The 18,412-nt window shown below is 42.5% G+C and overlaps 2 protein-coding genes and 1 long non-coding RNA gene across 4 annotated transcripts; 2 read left to right on the top strand and 1 right to left on the bottom strand.

The window, feature by feature from the left end:
• The first annotated feature begins 68 nt into the window (after positions 1 to 68).
• LOC114870080 (leucine--tRNA ligase, cytoplasmic-like) lies at positions 69 to 13,767 on the top strand. The gene is made up of 32 exons (XM_029174757.3): positions 69 to 325; positions 617 to 738; positions 1,013 to 1,100; positions 1,236 to 1,316; positions 1,406 to 1,543; positions 1,764 to 1,925; positions 2,424 to 2,536; positions 2,662 to 2,725; positions 2,902 to 2,990; positions 3,129 to 3,354; positions 3,554 to 3,641; positions 4,228 to 4,304; positions 4,531 to 4,584; positions 4,717 to 4,857; positions 5,048 to 5,125; positions 5,265 to 5,350; positions 5,447 to 5,512; positions 5,584 to 5,666; positions 6,387 to 6,525; positions 6,630 to 6,842; positions 7,006 to 7,063; positions 7,311 to 7,374; positions 7,918 to 8,101; positions 8,190 to 8,280; positions 8,445 to 8,585; positions 9,239 to 9,376; positions 10,116 to 10,226; positions 10,331 to 10,441; positions 11,344 to 11,448; positions 12,111 to 12,206; positions 12,443 to 12,575; positions 12,862 to 13,767. The coding sequence occupies exons 1-32, from the start codon at positions 320 to 322 to the stop codon at positions 13,065 to 13,067; spliced, it is 3,552 nt and encodes a 1,183-aa protein (XP_029030590.1). The 5' UTR covers positions 69 to 319; the 3' UTR covers positions 13,068 to 13,767.
• Positions 13,533 to 15,655, bottom strand: LOC129605112 (uncharacterized). The gene is made up of 2 exons (XR_008696641.1): positions 15,514 to 15,655; positions 13,533 to 15,130 (listed from the first exon to the last, which is right to left on the bottom strand). It is a non-coding gene; the product is annotated as an uncharacterized LOC129605112 (long non-coding RNA).
• Positions 14,288 to 16,940, top strand: plac8l1 (PLAC8 like 1). 2 transcript variants are annotated; one of them, XM_055514553.1, is made up of 5 exons: positions 14,288 to 14,492; positions 14,763 to 15,013; positions 15,573 to 15,781; positions 15,892 to 16,028; positions 16,458 to 16,940. In XM_055514553.1, the coding sequence occupies exons 2-5, from the start codon at positions 14,988 to 14,990 to the stop codon at positions 16,587 to 16,589; spliced, it is 504 nt and encodes a 167-aa protein (XP_055370528.1). In that variant the 5' UTR covers positions 14,288 to 14,492; positions 14,763 to 14,987; the 3' UTR covers positions 16,590 to 16,940. The 2 variants fall into 2 exon arrangements, with proteins under 2 accessions (XP_055370528.1, XP_029030614.1); XM_029174781.3 differs by having other exon boundaries at positions 14,722 to 15,013.
• Positions 16,941 to 18,412: the final 1,472 nt, after the last annotated feature.

Raw genomic sequence — 18,412 nt, 5'->3', positions numbered from 1 at the left:
GCAGACGTTATTATAATCACACCGTGTTTTTATTCTCAGCGGTCTATAGAGTTTTAAACCGCCATCAACTCAGTTGTCAGTTGGGACATTTTACGGGAAATAAAACCATCACATTTCTCGTCGTAGTTTACCTCATATTTAACTATACGACACTTTTGTGTGGACAACATTTCCCAGAAGGCCGCGGGCGCGAACCAAACTGTGGGTGTCGTCAGCTACACACCGGTGGCGTGGGTCTCTCTTGTCAAACTGGAAAATACTTCTGCTGTTTCCTCAGTTTAAACAACGCAACTGTATCCAGCGGATATTGTAGTTTAAAATGACGGTAGGTTTAGTGCAGTATATACCCACAATCTATAGTGGTTAACGCGGTTTTAGCCGCGCTTTATACGCTATTACAGACTAACTGTTTGCATTAGCTATTGGCTAAGTTGGCTAACCACGCTAGCGTTAACTAGTGCAGTTAGACTGAAAAATCTGATTCACCTGGGCACGTGTTTATAGTATTTCTGTTTTACTTTTTTTATGCTAAATTCCGTGGAAATAACAGTTTCAAGTCGCTGAGATGCCTTCTGCATATTAAATTATTCTCTTTACATCTTTAATTCTGTTGTAGGAGCGGAAAGGAACAGCTAAGTTGGATTTTCTTAGGAAAATTGAGCAAGAGATCCAGGAGAAATGGGAGAAGGAGAAAACATTTGAACAGGATGCACCAGCAACAACTGAAGAAAGCACAAAGTAAGTGACAAGAAAGAATCCAATGATGTGGTCTGAGGTCTGCTGTCACACAGACTTGACATTTGAGTAGTTCAATGTCAAGTTATAAGACCGTTTGTAAAAAAAAAACTCCCAAATGCAGGGTCATATTCAATTCGTACATCTTCATTTAGCTGGAAACCATTGGCCCAGTTTCGTGATTGTTGCCCTGTTGTATTTCTTAGATTTGCCCAGATGTAGTCAGACAAATAATTCGTAGGAATCTGTTTTAAATAAATATTTCTGTTTCTTCCAGTGAAAACAAGTACTTTGTCACCTTCCCCTACCCTTACATGAATGGCAGATTGCACCTTGGCCATACGTTTAGCTTGTCAAAATGTGAGGTAAGTTTGCATCCAAACGCACACAGGCAGATGTGCAAAGACATCAATTTTCCTGCAAAGGTTTCCATCAGATCAGCTAATTTTTAATAATTAACAGTTGAGATACTACTGCTCATAATCTTTGTTTTTTTACAGTTTGGTGTTGGTTACCAGTCTTTAAAAGGGAAGCGATGCCTCTTCCCATTTGGGCTGCACTGCACAGGAATGCCAATCAAAGTAAGTGTTGTTTGTTTTATCTGTTTAACGTAATATATGCAATTTATGTAACGGTTTTCATTAAATCCTATCTATATTGTATCCACTAGGCCTGTGCAGACAAGCTGATGAGGGAGATGGAGCTCTATGGAAACCCTCCACAGTTTCCAGATGAGGAGGAAGAGGAGAAAGAGAAGACAAAGACATCTGATGAAATCATCATCAGAGACAAAGCAAAAGGAAAAAAGGTAGTTTTACATTATGAAAAGTTGTTTAATAGAAAAACTAAAATGTGAATTGGCTGTATATCTAATATATAGAGTTTTGTTTAGGGCGTTGGTAATAATTGCATTTTGAGTATGTAATTTGTGTATGCTTATCTAATCGCATAATATTTGGTTCAACATTCATTGTCATTTAAAGCTGTTTACAATGTTAATCAGACTCTTCCTTATTTCTCCCTCTTAGAGTAAAGCAGTGGCCAAATCCGGTTCCTCGACCTTCCAGTGGGATATAATGAGGTCTTTGGGCCTTAATGATGTGGAGATTGCCAAATTTGCCAGTGCTGAACACTGGCTGGAGTACTTCCCTCCTCTAGCTGTCAAAGACCTGAAGAAAATGGGAGTCAAGGTGACTTAAAGTGTTGCCCAATCTAGCTTTATTTGTAATGTTCATGTACCTGTGTACATTCTTATTGGGTAAAATATGTGTTAGAAGTCAATGTGGTGAGGTCAGAAAATACTCAGTACATAAAATTATATTTCTTGATACTGTGTTTAAAACATTTTTATGTGGATGGTTTGCTTTTTGTTTTATTTTGTGTGTGGCCCCTGACTGCTAGATGGCAGTGTTGTTCAACAGCACCTTTTTATTATTCACATTTTATCAATTAGGGCTGCGTGTCACTATTTTTTTGATATTTAAAATTTTATTAATTGATCTACTCACAAATTTTCAATTGAGTGCAACTGTGTTGTGATTTGTGTTGCATTGCCAGATTCATGTGAATGTAAAGCTCTTTTGGCCTTGCACATGTTTTCCTATTCATACTGTAGTTATGCAGTTGTGCTGAGCGTTACATTGAGCATTGAATTTGTTTGCTAACTGCATGTCACTGTTGTTTCACAGGTTGACTGGAGGCGTTCATTTATCACTACAGATGTGAACCCCTACTACGACTCATTTGTCAGGTGGCAGTTTCTCACACTGAAGGACAGGAAAAAGATCAAGTTTGGAAAAAGGTATGATCACTGGGAAATTTCTATAAAACGTTTTCTTTCAAAGCACTCTTGCAGCAATACAGGAAGCTGATAGATGGAATTTAACCTATAGCTGCGTGACTTGACTGTCTCCAAATCACCTGCAGGTACACCATATACTCCCCCAAGGATGGGCAGCCGTGCATGGACCATGACCGGCAGACGGGAGAGGTACGTTTTAACCATCTGAATGAAATATGTAATAATAGTCAAAAGCAGGGTTTAATGTTTGTGAGCATGTCTGTATGATGGATAGCAAAAATATCGAGTCACCTAATGACTAAATATTTGAAATGGTTCTGTACATTTTCCACATTTTAAATCTGTATTTCTCTTATCGCCTGCAGGGAGTTGGACCTCAGGAGTACACTCTCATTAAGATGAAGATCGTTGAACCATACACTGCAAAATTCAAGTCCAAAGTTTTTTATAGCAGGTAACAAACTGAAAACGCTGAGCTCTAACTACTAGTATTGCATGATTTAATTTACATTTATTATTCTGATACTGATTAACACAACACGACTACTGCTGTCATAAAGAGGGTCATTTAATGATGTTGTTCTACTGACAGCGGCATGAAAGGTAAAAACATCTTCCTGGTGGCTGCCACTCTGAGGCCAGAGACCATGTTCGGTCAGACCAACTGCTGGGTGAGGCCCGACATGAAGTACGTTGCCTTTGAGACAACCAACGGGGACATATTCATCTGCACCAGTAGATCTGCCAGGAACATGTCATTCCAGGGCTTCACCAAAGAGAATGGAGTGGTGCCAGTGGTACTGGAAATACTGGGACAGGTACCAACCTATTTCTTCCTGCCTCATCAAATCAGTTTAAAAGAGATGTTTTTTTTTTCTTTCATTAGTATGACTTAAACACCACAATCCATTATGATTTAAACTAGAAGTACTGTTATATTAATTGCATATTTATTCTGCTCTAAACCAGAATTAGGATCCTTTAACTCACATAATTACATCATCTGTCTCTTCCTAGGACATCCTTGGCTGTGCGCTGAGTGCTCCTCTGACTTCCTACAAGATCATCTATGCTCTGCCCATGCTCACCATCAAAGAGGACAAAGGTATGACCTCTCTGTATCAGTTAAGCTGGAGATAATTAGTTATTTTCTGTTTCCCATAAAGTGTCAGAATTGTTAAAAGTAATTCTGCCGGTGTTGCTCTTGAGCCAAAATATATTTGAGTAGATTCCCTCTCCTTCCTTCGTCACAAAGAATTTATTCCGGCTCTCATTTCTGAACTTTACCCCTTATATCTCCCTTTTCTTGGCGGGCTGCATGGGCAAATAATGAGGAGTTTGAAACGAAGACGAAGGTCGGCATAGAATTTATTAGTGTTGTACCGTGATGTCAGCGGCTGGAATAATGGCTGCCTTTTCGCCCTGAGGGAGAACATTTGTAAATATAGGAAATGGATCTAATTGCATTGCGAGTGGCTCTGTTTTTATTTTTATATTGTTTGGTGCTTGAAGAGTGTAGTTTGTTTGTTTGTTTATATTTATGTATCTTATTGGTTAATATTTCTCAAAAGCGAACTAATAAAAAGAGTTTATTAGTTCCCAGATCATGGTCTACTGTTTTTTTTTCTTTGATAAAACAGTCAAATTGTGTGACTCTTTGAATTGATTTGCCTTGTCTGTGTTTTCCTCAGGTACTGGGGTAGTTACCAGCGTACCGTCTGATGCTCCTGATGACATTGCAGCTCTCAGAGACATCAAGAAGAAGGAGGTAAGGTTACAGAATCTTTTCTACTTAGGCAGGTCTGCTTCACACTAACACTGGAAAAAATATAGTAAAAAAAATTTTTGTTAGATATTTGTGAATTATATTACTGGAGGTTTTTTCAGGTTTTAGTTGAAATAAATGGTTCTTGAGGGAAAATGTGTAAATGCAAGCAAAACTATTATTCTGCATGTGTTGAATGAAACATTTTGTTTGCATATGTTTGCATAAGGCTCTACGGGAGAAGTATGGAATTGAGGATAAAATGGTGTTGCCCTTTGAGCCGGTAAGCGGATCTGTTCGCTCAGTTTCTTTCCAGTCACCTTGCAAGAAATCTAATTAAGAGTTGCAAAATGTGTCCCTGTTTGAGCGTTTATGCATGTATGTGTGTGTGTGTGTGTGTGTGTGTATATGTCAGGTGCCTATCATAGAGATCCCAGGCTACGGGAACCTGTCCGCTCCTCTGGTGTGTGACGAGCTAAAAATCCAGAGCCAGAATGACAAGGAGAAGCTGGCTGAGGCCAAGGAGAAAGTCTACCTCAAAGGCTTTTATGAAGGGGTGAGGAAACTTTGGATTTAACTTTGAGTTCAATGCTTATTTTGTCTCTAGACTTAGTGATTTATCCATGAAGGTCTCATTTATTTTCATTATTATTGTTATTATTATTATTTTTATTGATCATGATCAGTGTTCAACTGCAGGGTCTGGACTGGTTTTAACAGATCAACATTAAAATATGTTTCTTTAGATCATGCTAGTTGATGGCTACAAGGGGCAGAAGGTCCAGGATGTGAAGAAGCCAATCCAGAGGTTGATGGTAGAGAAGGCAAGATGCTGTTATTTTATAAAATCTAAATAATTCAATATTAGAACAATTTTAAATCTTTAACTGTGTTCTGCCCTTTCACTGTTTTCAGCCATATAGAGCTTATGTACAAAGTTTGACCTCTATTCTTTTGTTGTAGGGGGAAGCCATGATTTACATGGAACCAGAAAAACAGGTGATGTCGCGTTCAGCTGACGAGTGTGTGGTGGCTCTTTGTGACCAGTGGTAAGTGCCATCTGAATGTTTTGTCTGGATTCGCAGGTGCAGAATGATAAGCTGATGCTGTTCACCATCAGTCTACACTGTATTTGTATCTTTTAGGTATTTGGACTATGGCGATGCTGAGTGGAAGAAGCAGGCCAATGAAGCCCTCAAGTCTTTGGAGACGTAAGACAGTGGCCTGATGGCTTTCAACATGTTGAAAATATAATCTACTCAAACATAATGTACCATCACAGATTTTGTGACGAGACACGACGAAACTTTGAGGCAACGTTGGACTGGCTGCAGGAGCATGCGTGTTCCCGCACATATGGACTTGGTGAGTGCCTCCGCTTTTACCTTATTATACCTCAGCAATACAGTGAATAGTAATAATAGTAGTAATAATAATAATATTTTTGACCTCATCAAAGATGAAAACTAGTACATTACTTATATTTTGTCTGTAGATGGAGACAGAGCGTTGACAAAAAAGCACTTGGCGACAGTCTGTCTGTTCTGTTCTTGCAGGAACAGAAAAGACGTGGGGGCAAACTACACTGCACTCACTACATTCTTGGCATGTTGTTGCATCTTTAGTATATGAAGCAGAGTCTCAGAGGGACTACTGACAGAAAAATCAGGTCTTAGACATCTATCAGATATATTGACATCCTGAATTATTAATGGATGCTTCAAGTAAAATCAAGTTAATCTCTATGGAAAACCAACCCCCCAACCTGATTGGTTGATAGTTTGTTCAGAGAGAAGGAAACAGAAAGGTTTCTCTATCTCTCCTATAAATTTCTAGAAGTCATTTGTCTTAAAGTAAAACCTTCAAGTCACTGAAAAATGAGGTCCTCTCACACTTTTATGAAGTAAAGTGCAGACAATTTAAAAGAACTAGTGTTTGCCTCCACAAAAATACATCAATAGATCCCATCAATACAGATGTTTTCTAGGCAATTTGGTGTTTTTCCTCTTTCTCTTTTATGACTCTGTACATGCCTTTCTCTCTCCGAATTCCTTTGTACATGTGCACGCCTCCCGGTTGCCATAGGAACACGGCTTCCTTGGGACGAGCAGTGGCTGATTGAGTCACTATCGGACTCCACCATCTACATGGCGTTCTACACTGTAGCCCACCTCCTTCAGGGAGGTGTGCTCAATGGACAGGGAGCCTCCCCTCTGGGCATTAAGTATGAACGCACACCTATAGCTAAACACGTGTTTTTTTATATATAAATATATTATTTTTTCCCTTAAACCCTGACTGTACATTTTCATCGTTTCCTTCTAACAGAGCAAGGCAGATGACCAGAGAGGTGTGGGACTATATCTTCTTTAAGACGGCTCCTTTTCCAAAGACTGACATCCCCAGAGAGCATCTCCAGAGGCTGAGGAGAGAGTTTGAGTACTGGTACCCTGTGGATGTGCGCGTGTCTGGCAAAGACCTGGTTCCCAACCATTTGTCCTACTATCTCTACAACCATGTGGCAATGTGGCCTGAAGACAAGTAAGCTTGTCCACGTGACTCACTCAGTGTAGCAGCAGACATTTTAGGAGCTAGGGTTCTCACATGTTATGATTTTTACTTCGTTTCAACATTTAACCCTGGGAGTTTGTTTTTGAGGTGAGAAATGTGATTTCCTGACATGGAAGTTCTCTCTGATTCACAGTGGGAAGTGGCCGAAGGCAGCACGAGCCAATGGACATCTGCTCCTTAACTCAGAGAAGGTCGGAAATAACAGCCTTTGTGTTGAATTGAATTATTTATCTCTTCTTTTTTTTACACAGGTTAGGTCGTGTTTGTGTTTTTATGCATGTGGCATTAATTATTTACAGTGTTTGAACATCTTAACGTTCCTAAATACTGTTGCTTACGGCTTAATGTTTTCTTTACCGCTGTGTTTTGTAACAAACTTATGTGGGTGGGCATACTTGAAGGATTCTGGCTGCTAACATTTGTTTTTCTATTTACCAGATGTCCAAATCAACTGGGAACTTCCTCACTCTCAGTCAAGCTATTGACAAGTTCTCAGCAGATGGTACATTCCCTTTTTTTATGATTTATCTCGATCTAATATTAAATTATTTTATTTATTTTTTGCTTTTCTCATTTTTTATAGTAACCTTGTCTGCTTTCATTTAAACACTGAAGAAAAAGTATTCAGGTGTGCATTTAGAACAGATGACTGCGTTACGCTGGATGAATATCTTTTCTGCTTTGTGTCTATGATCAGAACATGATTACTGTTCAGAAGTTGGCTGTGTTGCTTTGAGCTGTTGTTCAATGCTCTTTCACTTTTCATGCATTGTACCTAATGATCTTCTCTGTAATTACTTACTCCACATGTATTATTCAAGGTATAACCAGCGAGGCAGTGTTTATTCAGTAAGATCTCTCCAGCAGGTTTATTGCAACATTTTGTTTTGCTGAGCATGATTTGCTCTCCATATGATGGGATGGCAAGCGAATAAAAGAAAAGACAGACTATGAAATCAATTTATTGGAGCATGGTAGAAGTAATACTTCCACGTGTTACATGCAGCTGTTCTCTCCTGTTTTAACACTCTTGTTACCTCATCAGGTATGCGTCTGGCTTTAGCTGATGCTGGCGATACGGTGGAAGATGCCAACTTTGTTGAGACCATGGCTGATGCTGGCATCCTGCGCCTCTACACCTGGGTGGAGTGGGTGAAGGAGATGATTGCAAACCAGAACAACCTGAGGACCGGACCTGCAGACACCTTCAACGACCGGGTATTTAACAGGTAAATACAACAGTTTAGGGCCATTTGTAGTTGAATGAGTTTAACTTGCCATCTTAATTTAAATCTCTTCATTTTTGTGTCCTAACAGTGAGATGAACGCTGGCATCTTGAAGACTGAGCAGCACTACGATAGGATGATGTACAAAGAGGCTTTAAAAAGTGGCTTCTTTGAGTTCCAGGTACATAAAATGTCCTCTCTACAAAATACTCAGTCATCATTATATAAAGTCAAGTATGGTGGTGTTCAAGTATTTTTAATCTGATGTATTAGATTAAAAAATTGTGCAACAGGGACGTGATTATGAGTGTCCTTTTAAACCGTGAGCTGCGTTTGTATTTGCAGGCAGCCAAAGATAAGTATCGTGAGCTGGCTATCGAAGGCATGCACAGGGACCTCGTCTTCCAGTTCATAGAGAGTCAAACGCTGTTGCTGGCCCCCATCTGCCCACACCTTTGTGAATACACCTGGAGTCTGCTGGGCAAGGTACGAAACACTTGCATCAAAATGTGGGTTTCATGTTATGAGTTTCTTGTGAGCATTAAATCTTAAATTCTCTGCTTTGCTAGATTTATCACCTTTAAAGTAAAAGAAGGTACCAAACATTCATTATAAGGGTCTGCACCAACACTACGCTGCACAGTTGTAGCATCAATGGTGTAAATACAAGTTATTGTATACCATGATATGAAAGTTTCAGTTATTAAACCGTGACAGTCTTACTGCTGCAGCCCTGCTCGTCTCACACAATGGGCTTCTTTCTCTCATCAGCATGAAAGGAATTCACACGCTGCTGCACGTTCCCCACAGCACAGAGCCTGGAATATTTTTAACACTAGAATTTATGAATATGAAGGAGTGTCACTGCTCTGTAGATGGGTTTTCAGTCGTCGCTTAGCAACTACAAAAGCCCTACAACTAGTGGCGCTTTTTTCTGTTTGGTGTGTTCAATAGGCTAAAGACCTAAGAGGCACTCGATGCACGCAGAGGTACACAGTCAGGCCCGGCTGATGTGGAGGGTGGCTTGTTTTTGTTAAAGCTCGTGTTACGGGATTAAAAACACTGGTCACACTGGAAACACGGTTGTTCTGTTCCAGTCGTACTCCCATCAGTTCTTTCATGTTTCCTCTCTCTCACAGACCAGCTTGATGAAGGCGTCGTGGCCTGTGGCGGGTCCAGTTGATGAGATTCTGATCCGCTCGTCTCAGTACCTGATGGAGACCGCTCACGACCTCCGCCTGCGACTCAAAGCTTACATGGTTCCACCCAAGAACAAGGTGAATAGGTGCCAGTGGTCTCTCACGCTTCACTGCTGATTTACCACTGTAATGACTTTAAGTAAGTTATTTGATAACAAGAATATATTTTTATTAAATAAAAAAAAATTAAATTAGAGGCAGCAATATTCCCCCCCTCAGTTGTTGTTTAGCAGGCTGCTGGATACGTGCATAAAGTAACGCAGTAAAATTATTTAAATAGAAAGAGGCCGAGACGTGATCATGTTTGAATTTAGACTATGATCTGCTTCTAATCGTTGAAATTAGCAACACTGTAGGCGCCCACCAGCAAATATGATCTTTAACATGCTTTAACATAACTGTGGGTTATTGATGTTGGTAGGTTCTGTCTGGAGGCTTTAAAATGATGTTTAATTTTTAAAGACTTCAAGTCCTCAGTATCCACAGCAGCAGCACCTATTGTTTGTTTGTTCAGTTCTTCATCAGTGCAGTAATGAGAAAAGCAAAACAAGTATCGACAAGTGTGAGACGGCCAACAATTTCTCCTACTAATACATACATGCTGCAGCCGCCACCCAATTGCTATGAATGTTTTGTTGTTGTGGACAAAACAGGAACAGAAAAGTCAATAGTTTTTATTATTTCTTAATGCGTCTCTCTTATTATTTCTTATGGTTTTTACTACACCAGGTTCCATTTGTGCAAATGCACATACGGACACTTTTAGCATATTGAACCACCCACAAATCCAGTTTCTGAGGCTTGTTTTCTCCAACAGAAAGGTGACTCAAAGCCCCCAGCCAAGCCCTCGCACTGCACCATCTACGTGGCCAAGAGCTACCCTCCCTGGCAGCACAGCGCCTTATCCCTGCTTGGCAAACATTATAAGGTGAGCAACACACACAGCAGATGCAGGCTTTTCTATTAGACATGCAGAAACGCGAGGGCTCTAAGTTGTAGTCTGTCTTAGTTTGGCCTGTTGTTGTTTTCCAGAGCAACAATGGCGTCCTTCCAGACAACAAGGTGATAGCCAGCGAACTGGGAGCCCTGCCTGAGCTGAAGAAATACATGAAGAGAGTCATGCCTTTTGTCGCCATGATCAAGGTGAGACGTGGAGGAACTTTTACTGAACATAATAAAGCGTCACCATCCACGCTTCCCTGTGGACAAACTTTACTGGTCTGGGTCTGTTCCAGTCCGTCTCTCCTCACGTTGGTTCATCTTTCTTGTTTTTGTACAGCTTTGCCTCTTGTGTTAATCCTGTTGGTATATTGAAGTATCCTGCTGCTTTTTATTACTTTGTGTCCAGCTACGGCAACGTACAAGACAGTTGCGTAACCGTATCGCATTGAGATTCCAAAGGAACGAGAGGAACTACTTGGTCTGCGGATTTCTGTGGGTTTATTGTTGCGATAGTGTGCAAAACACTCTTTCCATAGGCCGCCTGGGCTCAGTGTGTTCCCAAACTGTAAAGTAACAACTCGACTGCACTTTACTGTTAAAGCAGTTTGCAATCGGCTGCAAACAGCTTTTACTAAATGCGTCGCAAGTGGTTGTATTTGTACATTTAAGGTCAAATATCTATGAAGTAATCGGGGTGTTATTAAAATTGTAGATGCCACATCCCAGGTGCTCTGGGCTTTGTGCAGACTTTGCGCAGACGTTGCTGTTTGACTGAAGTGATCAAACAGAACACAGCTAATAAATAGTCATGATGAGCTTTGTGTTTATCCCCCTTGTGTGTCTCAAGTTGGTTTTTCAGCTTTCAGCTTGTTTTCTTTTCCAGGTTTACTTTGAGGGATTGATTTGGCATCTTTTGTTCACAAAGATTTTATTTTTATAATAATCGTGTAATGGCATCGCCAGCATAGCAATGAACATCCTGTATGATGCTGAATTCTAAACTAAAACACATTTTCCCATAGTTGGATGAAATCCTGCTGACGCTTTTGTTTACTCCTAAGGGGAGCTCTAACATTTTGGGTTTTGCTTTCTTCCTTCTTTAGGAGAACCTGGAGAAGAATGGACCCAGGGTTTTGAATCTGGAGCTGGAGTTTGATGAGCGTGCAGTTCTGATAGAGAACCTGGTCTATTTAACAAATTCTCTGGAGGTGTGTTTCTAAAATGAGATTTCCCATTGGGTTCGACTCAACTCCTGATGATCTCTGTCAGAAACCAACTCGACATTTGTGCAATCAGCATCGTCAGGTTTGGTTGATTAGGTCCTGTTTGTGTTAATAGAAATGTCAAGATGAAACTAGCAGCTGCAGCATTTCCTCAAAAGTGGTTTTAGGCTGAATTTCAATACTTGTGCAGGATTCAGTGGAGACAAACCTGAGCTGAGCTGAGCTGTCAGTCAAAAACGCTTTTCTGTCTGCACAGACACGGCCAGAATGCACACAATCCATGTCAGAGTAATACTGTACGCTGGATTTAATCATAGCTAAAGATCAATTACTATGTTATGGATGTAACGAGCAACGTTTTCCATCATGTTGGAAAGAGAAAAGCAAATGTTGAATTACTGAGCCCACAAAACCCGAGTGATGCTCTACTAAATCTATTAACAAACTGTCTTTTAAAGTCTACACGTTCTTCTGAACATTATTAAATTTCGCAAATGTATTTTTGGTAGATCAGTTTTCAGAGTTTGCATCTCAAATGTTGCGTCTTTGATCGCTGCAGGAGCGTTTGCTGCTTTGCAAACCAAACCCACCTGCGTTCTGATGTAGACGATCAGCTGATTATCTATTATTGTTTTCTCACCTTGCAGTTGGAGCAGATCGACATCTTGTTTGCTTCGGAGGCTGACGACAAAGTGAAGGAAGACTGTTGCCCGGGGAAACCGTTCTGTGTTTTCAGATCAGAGGTAAATGCGTGTGGCTGTGCGTTCGCTCGTGGTTGCGTGTGCGCTGCTTCTTTCTTCCATTGCCCATTTGTCAGCTTGTGACCTAATTTTGCTCTCTTAATATTTGCTGTACGTCTGTGTTTATCTCAGTAGGTGCTTGTTTTGTGTGCAGCTCTGTTTGTGTGTTGGAGCGGGGGACGTTTTGCACTCAAATGAACAATTAAAATGAGTTTGTGTTGTTGTTTTTGTTCACTCAGCCGGGAGTGAGCGTGTCCCTGGTCAACCCTCAGCCGTGCAATGGGCTGTTTTCTACAAAGGTTGACATCAGACAAGGAGACAGAAGAGACTGTGTCATCCGTAGATTAGCCAAGGTCAACAGACTCATCAAAGGTTCGTAAGATAAATGAGTATGCAGCAGATATACATTAACTTGGAACTGACTTCGCCTGTACTGTACGGACCAAACGGCATCACATTTAATAGCTCACTAGTAAAATAAGACACACAATCCATGTGATTGATGTCCATACAACTCCCACTGTGAATGGAAAATTGTTGCTACAGGTAGAATAAAGGTTTGCATTTGAATGTGTAACCAGTTTGGATGTGTTGATTACGACTCCTCAGCTTCTCTGATTTTTACCGGCTCTAATTCTGCCTCCTTTTCCCCCACTAGACCTTTCCAGGGTGAAGCTGATGAGGTACGAGGACCCCCTGCTGGGGCCACGCAGGGTGCCTGTCCTGGGACAGGAGGAACAGGGCAAATTACCCATCTCCAGCAAATCGGTGTTCAACATCAATCTAGAGGAGAAGAAGGTCACCCTGGCTGACAACGGCCTCACCGTGGACATCGGGGACACTTTGGTTTATCTGATTGATTAGATTAACATTCACTTAATCACACGCAGGCACACGGGGGCACATTCAGCAGTGAGTTATTTGTGAGGGACTCATTTAGATCATGATATGCTACGATAAAATGGACTGAAGCCATAGTATGCTGACTAAATCTTCTGTGTTTCAGACTTCATGTTACTCTGATGTGCTGATGCACATTGTATTATGTTGTAAAGATCCTCGTCGTTTCACTGCCGGGTGTTCCCTCGGAATATTTGAATCTAACAGGACGGGTTTGGTCTCTGTTTCACTGATATCATTCTAAGACTGCGGGTTTCTTCTGTACTTGCAGTGGATGGATCAGCTGCATGAAAGGAATGTCTCTGACATCTGTGAAACATCACAATCATTTTCCTAGATTTTGGTTTTGTCAAACACGACACCATGAATCTGCCGTTTCCTCCCTGTTTATTATGACTCTAATACACAGAATTGGTTCTTCATTATAAAAGCATTTTTTTTTGGTCGAAGGCCAACCTCCTTTGCATCCTCGTCATTCTATTGTTTTCCGTATAGATGCTAACGCGTCTGCTGTGTTGGTTTGAGTGGAGACGTGTCCTTCCCTCGCGTCAGCTTGTCAGACAGCTTCCCTGTTTTCTAGCTGAGGAAAGCAGCATCCACAGCGTAGCCATGGCTGCTGCTTCCCCCACTGCTTTTCCAGAAATAAAATAAAACTTGTGAAATATTCAGCGCCTCACTGTTGTTTTTCTCCTCTGTGCTGCTTTATTTCTCATAAGGCAGGTGTTCCACACAAGAGTAAAACACATACCAGGAATGTGTCATGGTTTGGGGAAGTCATAAGCTTTTGGCCCCGTCGTACCGACAACGAGGACCCTGTGAGCCTCCGCGACGCCTCGGCTTCCTCCTTCTCCTGTAGTTTTGCTCCTGCTGTCTCGCTCTCTGTCTTTCTGCAGCTGTGCTCAGCCTTGGAGCCCGTGTTTTCTCTGCACTTACAGGCTGCGCCGACTTGTCCGTCCTATTATCTGCCTCTTGTTGCTGCTGCTCTTTGTGTTGTCTTTTGTTCTTTTGCGTCTTCGCTGACACCTCGCCGGTCGGGGCGAATGGCCGCCCTGATCCTGGATCTGCTGGAGGTTTGAATTGCAGGTTCAAGTGGCAGGTGAACCTACGAGGAGCAAATAAATAAGCTTCATTTACTGTTTATTACTACCACAAAACACTGAAAAGGAGCTAAACTAAATGTTTGGGTTTGTTTTGAGCCTGTCTGCAGACGGTTTCACTACGTGTGCTTCTGGCACGTACCGCTCCCCTCACCTCTTTCCCCCAATGCTGAAACCTAAAGGTCAGCGCCAGAGCACAGGAAATGCACGAATGCATGAACCGCTGGTGTTTGCCTGGTTCTGAAATGCGTCTTTCACTTCTTGACTCCAAGTCTGTGCTGCTGCCTTAAGGGTGAGTCTAACATTTACTGTATGTCGCTTTAATAAGGGCAAACTATGAATGTGACTGAATGTCATGAGTCAAACTAACTGATACTTCAACACGTCCAATGAGTGTGTGACTTTTATTCCTTGTGAATATCATTGTTATTTATTAGACACGTGAATTATTTATAAAACAGCTGCCGGCTCTGACTAGATTGAACATATGCACTAATTCACATCTGATCGTATTCCCAAAGCCTGATGTGTATCTGCCTTCCCTCCGCTGGCTGCGTTATAGCGGGACGCGGTAAAGTGGAGACAGAAGACAACTCGACTTATCTTGGTCACGCAGCTTCTGGCCCGGCCGCCCGGCTGCTGCTTTATCAGCCTCCACACACGCCCGCTCGCTGGGGAAGTGTCACTCCTCCCCCCTCCACCTCCTCGTTGCTGCTGACTTCCTGCTCGCCCTCCGCTCTCTCATCTCCGCGCCTCACCCCCCTCTGGATGCCAGTTGCTTCCAGTCATGGAGCAGACGACAGTCACACATCAGTAAGTGCTTCTTTGTCCCTAATGGTGCACAGTGTTGTCACCACAATGGAATTACAGCCAACAGCTCACTTATCTTATTCAGCTTTGTTATTTTGATGCTTTCCTTCTTTTACGCATCTGTGAAAAGACAAACGAATCAGAAATATTTCCTTTAACCTAATGTTGCTGCAGATTCTGCTTTTGCACTTCCTGCTGCTAAATTAAAGGTATTATCATTTTGCCTTTGCTGCAGTTTGCTGTTATTAAACTGTTGCTGAAGCCTGAAACCAGATGGCGGGTGTTTTGCATACAGTATTTTATCAGTGCTGGGATGATATTAGCTGGATATATTAAAGCAATTGTGGGGCCATGATGCTGATCCTCCATAGACGTCTTCTGAATCTAAAACCTCCCGCTTTAGGAAAATGAAATTAGCTGAATGAATGAATGAAATCCCTGTGTGCAGGAAGCAAAACAAATACTAATTGGTTAATTTGAGAGGTTTTGGTTTCATTTTAAACCTGCTGTTGATGTCAGGATGAGTGAGTTCGTCAAGGACACGTCCAACATGTAATTCCAGGCCGGAGCTGTCACTTCAAGACGAGGAGGTGGTGGTTTTCACCGCAGGCGGTGACGACCGCTGGAGGTCAAACAGCGTCCCTGCAGCCGCGGGCCCAGTGCTCACGCAGCCCGGCCTCGGCGTCACCACGACAACCATTACCACCATCACGCAGACGGGGGGAGGCTGGAGCACCGGCCTGTTCGACGTGTGTGGAGACAAGACTACATGTAACGCAACTTTCTTCCTCTGTATCTAGAACTTGGTGTCTCTCGCTCCCTCGTGTTTTGTACTGGAACCACGTTCATCACACGCTGACGGGTCGGGTCTGTGCTTGCAGGCGTCCTCGGGGCTCTGGCTCCGTGCTGCCTGGACCTGAGTTTAGCTCAGCAGTACGGTGAGTGTCTGTGCATGCCTCTCCTGCCAGGATCCACCTTCGCCATACGAGTCGGGATCAGGGAGCGCTACAAGATACGGGTGAGTGCGCGCAGTCGCGCGTGAAAGTAGAAGCTGTGAGCGGCATCAGACCTGCACCAACGCGAGGACTGCGTCAGGACGTCGAGTGGCGGCTGGTCGGCGCTTCTGCCTCCTCTTGTCATTGTCTCTGTGTGAAGTGACCAGTTCAACCTGTTGTCCACCTGTTTATTTGTGCGCTGGCTCCACTTCAGTGTCCCCTCCAGAGATACTGAGTGGATAAGGAGAGGTTTGAACCTCCAAGCGCCCACTCCTTGGGTTTAGATGTGTTCAGCAGGGAGCGGTTCTGGGACTCCAGTCCCTGAAGGATGTTCTGAGGCCTCTGTGCTCCTCTTCCAGTCCAGTCCTGTATTCCTGTCTCCCCGTGTGCAGTGTGCGCTCTCTTTCTGCCCGATTGTTTTGTCTCAGCGTGTGTTTCCCTCTGATCCACAGGGCAGCGTGTGTGAGGACTGGACCACAGTGTATTGCTGTTACCCTCTGGCTGTATGTCAGATGATAAGAGAAATGAAGCAGCGGATGAAGACTCAGATGTATCATGTGTCCACCGCCCTTGTGAGCTCCTGAAGAGACTTCAGACCTCTCTGTTTGCACTGCATCACAGACTGAACAATGAGCTCATGATCAGATTAATTACAGCAGGTTTATGTGGTTATCTTCATCAGAATCCTATAAAAAATCCCGCTTGCTTTTATTATTTTGTGACCAAGGCTGAGAAAGTCCTAAAAATGAGGGATGTGCATCATCTGTATGATTTGTGGCAACCATTTAATTTAATTTAACCTGCGAAAGGTCTCCAGACAGTCTTCAGAAGGGAAGATGAATGGAGGAGGCGTTCTGGACCTTGAGGCGTAAAATTCGATCTACAGATCCTTCTAATCAATCTCATTTTCATAATTAAACAAGAAATGACATCTATGGCACCGATTTACGTCTGAGCAGGTTTCTGGATCCGTCCCGTTTCTACCAGTCTGTCATTAATAGAGTTTAGCGGGTCTGTTCCACAAGCAGCTGTGTTCACCAAAGTGCTGCTGCCTGATGCTTCAGATGAGCTTGTGTGGTTTGGATTTTAAGTATAAGGTCAAGTACAGTCTGGTGATAATTTCTGTATTGTATATTTATACATGTTTTTTAAATCCTCCCGCGGTTCGTCCTCAAGCATTCAGTCGTATTGTTTATCCAGCGCTGATTGCTGTGGTTCCCTGAACCTGAAATGCCACCGAGCAGGAACGAACGCGAGGCGGTATTTGCACTCGGCGCAGATGGGTCCTCAAAGGGCAAATATGTCATTTGCTAATTTCTATGAATGTGGCCCCCAGCTAGCAGCTGCCTCAAATGAGATGAGGAGAGCAAGAGATTGGTTTGAGGTCAAAAAAGAGAAAGATGGGAATATTAAAACCCATCGTAATAAGGAATGGATTTATTGGCTGATTGTTTTGTTTGTTTTTAATTACTGCAGCTTCTCACACGTCTAATCTGATTAGTCCCTATTTTAAATCTACTGAAGTCTACATCACAAACTTGCACCAGTTGTACCATTATACAGATGTGGGAGCTATAACTGTCCAAGAAGAGAAATCTTTTTTAGCTTTTTAAACAGTTGGACATTTTTAATTCAGGCTCAAGCAGAAGCACTGATAAACAGCTACAGGATCTAAAACCCACCATCCCTTCGTTAAACACCGGTTAAAGGATCCACTTTCCTCTTCTTTGTCTTACCTTTAAATCCTAATTAAAACTGTTGTTTAACATCCCGAGGATGGTAATGTGGTTTTAATACTGTCGCTAGAGTAATACAGTCAACACCACCCTCCTGGTTGTGCATCAGGCTGCTGTGTGAGCCGATTAGCCTGGGGTGGATGAATCCTGCAGCTCCACCGCTCTCGGCCTGCTGGGGGTTGTTAGCGAGCAGGAGCCGCCTGCAGCACAGCACAGCAGCCCTCAGGCACCGAGGAAGCACTTTTCCACCCCTGTGCAATGACCAAATGTGATTACGTCAGCATCAGGAGCTCAGATATGGATTGGTAAATCGGGAGCGTATTTGCTTTGCAAATGGGCCGCGCTCTCAGAATGTCCCACATGCTCACTCACGTTATTTACTATGGACTACGCTGCAGTCTTCAGCTTCCAGATTTGTGGCTGTGAATATAAGGTGTTATACAGTACTTATTGATACACCAATAACATTTAACATCCACATACTTTAAATGTCAGCGCCTAAAGGTCAGGAACTACACGATAAACAAGCACCAACTAGAGAAGGGATAGTTTGATTCCTCGTGTCTCTTGTGTTTTTGCTCTTTTCCTGTAAATGTAAGTTTGGACTTTTAGCATGAACTGTACAGGAGACATTTGTCAGTACACTTACAATTGTATACTGAACACAGGAA

Source organism: Betta splendens, chromosome 14 (assembly GCF_900634795.4).
Source record: "Betta splendens chromosome 14, fBetSpl5.4, whole genome shotgun sequence".
Classification (NCBI taxonomy): domain Eukaryota; kingdom Metazoa; phylum Chordata; class Actinopteri; order Anabantiformes; family Osphronemidae; genus Betta; species Betta splendens.
Note: the sequence above shows the minus strand (reverse complement) of the source record. Positions and strands in the feature narration are given on the sequence as shown.